Source organism: Mastigoproctus giganteus, chromosome 8, assembly GCF_048544385.1.
Source record: "Mastigoproctus giganteus isolate SK-2022 chromosome 8, ASM4854438v1, whole genome shotgun sequence".
NCBI lineage: Eukaryota > Metazoa > Arthropoda > Arachnida > Uropygi > Thelyphonidae > Mastigoproctus > Mastigoproctus giganteus.
The window spans coordinates 77,545,670-77,552,723 of NC_143582.1; the positions used below are offsets into that span (position 1 = coordinate 77,545,670).

The window sequence follows — 7,054 nt, forward strand, 5'->3', positions numbered from 1 at the left end:
TATGTTACTACTTCTCACTTCTAAGATTACATCCCTGAACGTCTCACATTTAGCATTTGTATTTGGTAGTAACATTAGTTGGTCCCACTGAAGAGAATTTAAAAAAACTGTCTAAGACCTTTGTAATCACCTTTATAAAAACAAATTCTTTTTTCTTCACCTTTGACAGCTGTTACATCTTTGAGTAAATAACGCATTGATACTTTATGATCATATGATCGCTGTCATCCAGCGATTTGGCCTATAATATAGTTATATTATAAGCCAAATGACTCTCATTTTTGTTTCATTTGTGTTTTTCAAGTTTACCTGTTTTTTCACTGATAAAGTAAACTAGTAACCAAGTTTATGAAATGTCTATTCTATTATTTTAATGCAGTCATTTGTTTTTGCAGTGTCTCCAGCTGCCATGCCTATATTTCAGTGTAGGTGGCAAACCAACATTACTAACATGTACACAGGTGCCTTTTTTAAAATCCTCCAATTTACTCCATAGACTGGTTCATCTTCTGTCGAAAATTTTACATAAATGCTCCACCTGAGATAAGACATAAAATAAAACAGTCTGCTAAAAAATATATGATTTTAATTAGTAACAGATATACAATTTCACCATTAAAAAAATTATTTTAAAATAACTCACACCAAGCTCCAATGACTGGTTATCCAGTGGAACTGCTGGAACAATAGGAGGGGGTAAAGTAGCCATATACATAGATGTTGCCATTGCTGCAGCACCTGTTACAGCTGCTGCCCCTACTACCCCACCAATATACTGCAAATATTCATCCATCTCTGAAAATATATCACATTTTTATATTATATATAAATTTAATTTATACAATGCATTTCTGTTTTAGATATTAAATAAGATAGAAAAGTCATTAGTACTAGTATCATTAGTATTAGTAAAATTTTTCAAGAGAGCAAGTTTGAATACCAACAGATATTTAACTGAGTATGAACATGCACCAATGGTGTCACATTTGGCAGCCATATCCCAAACAAGCTAAATAACAGAAACCCAATACTGTATACATAATAGATATCATCAAAAAATTAATGAGAAACATAACCATAATTAATCATAAAGTGTAATTACCAATGCCTTGGAGGGGTTAATAATGGGGGTAGCAAAAGTAGCTCTATTTAAAACCATGTATTATTTACAAATGTAAATAATATAGGTAACTGTCAATTTTGGTAACAAAGTTTTGTGCAGAAAATAGAAAAGGCAATTCTTTACTATTTTCAACCACCTCCAGTTTTTTCCAGCAATCAACCACCTTCTGGCTTGCCAGGAGGTGGTTGATTGCTGGAAAAACTTCCAGCTGTTGTTGTGGAAGTTGATAGCTTAAATAAATTCAAGAATAAATCTATTGGACGGAATGAATAGATGAAATGGAAGGTGCTTTTTTTTTTTCTTTCATCATTTGCTACCACTAATGCTAATACTAATGTTAATTCACTCCATAGAAGACACAATTATTCAGCATCAGCCTTAAAAAAATTTAAAAGTCACCTGGTATCCGTTCAACCATTCCTTAATTTACATAACAAGAGATAAATTATTCTAGCTCTTTGGATAAACGAGAATGTTCTTATAACCACTGCACAGCTTTCTTCCTTAATGTAAGTGCATGTTCTCTAGTTCACAATTAGTTGTTAGTCCAGTATTTCACTGGAAGCGTTGCTGTCAATCACGCTTCATGCTGCATCTCTTTCATTGGATACCAATAATCGAAAGAATGGTGACATCAGTCAAAGTGTCTACATGCTGTAATTTTGTTTAGATTATTTTACTAGTTAACATATTTATGGCTGCTTGTCATCTTGGATTTCATTAGGCTTTCAAAAAAAAAAAACCACATATCTGAATAAACAGGTTAAAATGTTTTTGAAGAAATAATGTCACGTCAATATTGTGAATAACAATGTCAATAAACTACTCTATTGTTTCAAATTATTTCATAACACTGAAACAGTCAATAAAATCTGATTGTATAAGGCTAAGTGGAACTTTTCCAATAGTTGATTACCTCTTTAACTAAAGGGAAACTATCTTTCATCCAGTCTATGGTTACCTTTTCTTAAAATTTACATGCTCTGCCGAATTACAGGTTCTACACAACTTATCTTATTTGTTTGACTCTGAAATAGGTGTTAAATGATAAACACTATTTCTCAGTGTAACTTGCTTGTACAGATAGCATTAGTAGAGGAATACGATGCAAGAAAGCAAGCTTATGCAGCATCAGCCAAAAAAAAAAAAAAAAACCCACTCCCATTTCATCCCTCCTTTCATTCGAAATACCTGTACAGCTGAGCCTTAAATTTATTTAGGCTATAAATTTCCACAACAAGGGATGGAAGTCTGTTCCACCAACCAACTACCCGCTGGCTAAAGGAAAATTTCCGCACATCCATCCTACATCTGTCTTTCCTCAATTTGAATTTATGCCCTCTCAGGTGATTATTCTGAGCAAGAGGAAGAATCCCATCGGCATTGAGCATGCTCAAACCATTCAAGGCTTTATACACCTATATCAGATCACCTCGCCGGTGCCTGGTCTCCAGACACTGTAATTTGCAAATCTTAAGCCTTTCTTCGTAAGAGCAACCCTTTGTTCCATTCACTAATCTTGTTGCCCTTCTCTGTACTCGTTCCTACATCCTTCTTGAAATGAGACCTCCAGACCTGTATACAGTAGTCAAGATGTGGCCTGACCATTGCCTTATACAAGGGAATAATCACCTCCTTATCCCTGCTAGAAATATTCCTGTATATTATTGACAAGACACCATGACCTACTCTTGCAGCCCGTCTGCACTGCTCAGAGAACTTCATATCTGCCTGCACAATTACCCCCAGGTCCTTTTCATTCTCTACCACTGTCAATGTAGTACCACAGAGTTGATACGTTGCTCTGGGGTTGCTGTTTCCCATATATAGTACTTTACATTTTTCAATGTTAAACTTCATTTGCCACCTCTCGGCCCATCTGCTCAACCTTTCCAGATCCTGTTGCAGCAGCATAGCGTCAGTAGTGTCCTTAACAACCCTGCCAACCTTTGTATCGTCTGCAAACTTGGACATTAAGCTTGATATACCATCATTAATATCATTTATATATACAGAAAACAATAATGGACTCAACACTGAACCCTGAGGGACTCCACTAATAACATTAGTCCACGATGAGCAGTGTCCATTAATTACCACTCTCTGTGTTCTCCCCCTCAACCATCCCTTTATCCATAGCAGCAATTTGCCTCCAATGCCACACTGTTCCAATTTGTACAGCAGTTTTCCATGTGCAACAGTATCAAAAGCCTTTCTAAGATCCAAATATATAATATCAAAGTTATTCCGTGCATCCAGTTCTTTTGTGACTGCATCATAGTATCCAATCAAATTGGTCAGGTCCGAGCCATAACTGAAGTCTTGTCTAGATGATCCTGCAGTGCTCGTTTAACCAGTGTCTCCGTTAATTTTCCTGAAACAGATGTTAAACTCACAGGTCTATAATTACTTGTGTCAGCCTTTGATCCTCCTTTGTAAATTGGGGTCACATTTGCACATCTCCAGTTTATGGGTACCTCCCCTTAGTCCAAAGAAGCTCTCATAATTATGACTAAGGGTTTTCTTACTTCCTTTGCTGCCTCCTTTAATATAACTGGATAGATTCCATTTACCCCGGGTGCCTTTCTTGTGTTTATCTTCAACAATTTCTCCTCCACTTTGCTCTCAGTTATTACAAGATTCTCTAGCTCACTGCCAGAATTTACTTCACCTCTGTCATTCCCCTTCCTGAATAACTTTTCATGTGTGAATGTAGATGCAAAATACTCAGGTAAAGAACTCTTTTCTGTTTTTCTTTGCATCCCTTGCCAAGGATTTCTCATAATCTGCTTTTGCCTGCCTAATCTCCTTTGTGACTTGCTTACAGACCAGCTTATATCTATCATAGGCTTCCATGTCACCCATTAATTTATACGTATCCCATGCATTTTTCTTCTCTGCCATATGTCTCATTAGTTCATCTGACATCCATTTAGGCCTAAACCTTGAACAATATTTCTTTGTTGGTATGTAAAGCCCAGTAGCTTCCAAGATAAGTTCTTTGAATGCTTCCCATTTTGAATTTGCTGTTGGTAACATCATCAGTTGGTCCCACTGTATAGAATTTACATACTGTCTCAGACCATCGTAGTCGCCTTTATGAAAGCAAAAACCCTTCCCTTTCCCCTGATCGTCATTACCTCTTTGAGTAAATCCCACTTCAGTACACTGTGATCACTGCCACCTGGTGGTTCCTTTATCTGCAGATTTTTAATGCATGAACAATCATTACTGATAATCAAATCAAGAGTATTATTTCTTCTAGTTGCCTCCCGAACATGCTGATGTAGAAAACAATCATCCAATAAATCCACAAAAGCCTTGCTAGTGTGTGAGTGACCAACCCACAAATTCCAGTCAATATCTGGGAAATTAAAATCCACCATTATAAGACTCTCCAATTTACTGGCCCACTCTATTTCCCTGTACAGTTTATTATACTCATCAGAGTCATTAGGCCTATAGCACACTCCTACTCTCGATTTTGATCTCCCTATGCTTATGTCACACCAAACTGACTCGACACACTGCACTGTCCAGCGATGTCCACTGGCTTCACTTCCTTGGATTTTATGTATTTCTTAACTAATAGCATAACCCCTCCTCCCTTCTTATCCAGTCTATCCTTTCTGTAGACGTTGTACTTCCCAAATTCCAGTTCTGCATTCCTTATATCTGTGTGACACCATGTCTCTGATATCAGAACAATATCTGCCTTTGATGTTTTGAGCAATACCTCAAATTCATCAAATAACATTCAGTTTAGCATTTGTCAATGTTAAGCTGAAGTTGAACATTGGCAAATGTTCAACTGAACATTTGCTGATTTGGGATGATCCTTTCTTCAGTTGGTAGTTCCACCCATTTTCATACACAGTGAGTCACACAGAAATTTTAAAAAATATATAAAATTTAAATCCTAAGTAAAGAACATGTGAAAATATCATAATGTTAATTTATTTTTTATTGATCTTTATTTTATCATAAAAATTTACTAATCATATACAGTATTAAGGAATCCTAATGTGCTGTTATATAACGACTAGATCATAAATATAGCATAGCTTAATTTTTAGCACTCACCTCATAATAATCTGCTTGGTTTGACAAAACTTATAACAGGTACATGGTAATTATAAAATGTTGGAATTCCGATAAGTGGCTGTTCGTGACTTAGTGTAATTATAAATTTCATAAAGCTAATAGTCACGCACGAGCAACTTTAAAAACTGTCCTCAGTTAGCTATAGTGGAAAGAGAACACGCGAAGTATGTTATATACTAGTTAAATTCCCAAAATGCATCTCAGTGTACGTGGAAACTTTATACGTGCTAAATTCCAAATAGGAATTTAGCACGTATAAAGTGCTAAATTCCACGGAAATAGGCAGTCTCCTAGTTACCTGACCATTATAATTAATTGCTGTAAGAATGTCTTTATAGGATTTGGACTAACATTTTTCTCCAAATTAATATAATGGGTAGCAAACTTTGGAGCACTTATTTCATGCAGTTTTCCTGATTCATCATACAAGTTTAGTCAACATCTGAATCCCATTTTTTACTTGTCAGGTTTACAATTTTCTTTTTTAAATATTTTGTATTGTACTTTACTGTGGATTTTGTTAATTTTTAGTTTGATTGTAATTTCAATTTTCTTGCCTTAACAAATGTATTCATGGTAGAATTACTATCTTTTCAAAATCTCTGTCCCAGTCTGACCCCTTCTCTGATGTTGAGATAGGAGAAGAAGGTGGGGTAGTAAAGGCAATCATGAAATGTTTTCATGTGAAAAGCACAATTTTTACATTACTTTGTAAATAAAAAATCAATTTGTGAACTGTTGTTAGGGAAAAAGAATATTACAAGGATGTCTTCAGTGATAACTAATTAATTGAGATTTCCAATTTTGGGCCTTATCAATGGCAGAGTTTATCACAAGTTTTGCAACTTACAAACAATCTAAAAAAGCATGGGGCGTATGATAATACTGTATACAATATCACATTTGCCTCAAAATGAAATGGGAATTTTATTTTTTCCCTAGTATTTTATGCCACATATATATGGCAACAAAATCTGAAACCCAAACAAGGCAACATAAATGCTTGGTTCCCAGCCACCTTGAAGCTTTGCACCTTGAACCTCATTCCCATTTATGAATCAACAGTTTTTACTCTCAACTAATGGGCACATGCAAATTATAACTATTTTCTATGCACCTGATTTGATGTACAAATAACATTTGCAGAACTCTCCAATGGTATCCTGCGGTCCATGTGACTGGCTGGTTTTACTTCCCCCATCTTTTGTTATAACTATCCTATAACCATTTAACAAACTATCTGGGGCTTCTTTTCTCTCGGGGCCGTGATAATTTGTGACCTGTGCATCCTCCCTTTTGCACGGCCCAAATATGGTAAGCCAATTTTTTTTTTTAATTGCGATCATATTATTGTCAAATGCTTTTTAAGTTATATTTTTATTAACAGGCGCGGCTCTAAGGTTTTTGGCATCCCTACGCAGAAATGTACTTAGCACTCCTAAGAAACTTTTATTAAATTTTATAATAAAAATTTTGAATTCCGGCGCCCCTATACCCTGCTTACCAGGCTTCCCGTGTTCCGCCGGCCCTGTTTATTAAATAATTAGATAACTACAGAAAGCATCATTAAAATTAAATCGACATCGATAATTTTTTTTTTCTTTTTGCATTTTTACTTATTATTTTTCATAATTCATACTTATTAAAGTATGATTTGTACGAATACATGCAAGGGCTGCCACACGTAGCTTATAATATCGATATCGCACGATGTACAGAATAGTAAGATATATTACAACTCTGTAGCGCAGTGCTTGTCTGATAAGACACAGAATACCACATATGACCGCGAAGAGCACTGCTGGAGCGCCCTTCCACGGTAAAAAA

The 7,054-nt window shown here is 35.6% G+C and overlaps 1 protein-coding gene across 1 annotated transcript in view; it reads right to left on the reverse strand.

Moving 5' to 3' along the window:
• The window catches only part of LOC150081652 (long-chain-fatty-acid--CoA ligase 1-like), a 216,281-nt gene extending 209,753 nt beyond the window's left edge, over positions 1–6,528 (reverse strand). Inside the window, exons 1-2 of the mRNA XM_090379515.1 lie at positions 6,345–6,528; positions 644–795 (exon numbers count right to left, since the gene is read on the reverse strand). Of these exons, the coding sequence (XP_090235641.1) occupies positions 644–793 (150 nt within the window). The 5' untranslated portion in view covers positions 794–795; positions 6,345–6,528. The remainder of the gene's footprint in view (positions 1–643; positions 796–6,344) is intronic.
• Positions 6,529–7,054: the final 526 nt, after the last annotated feature.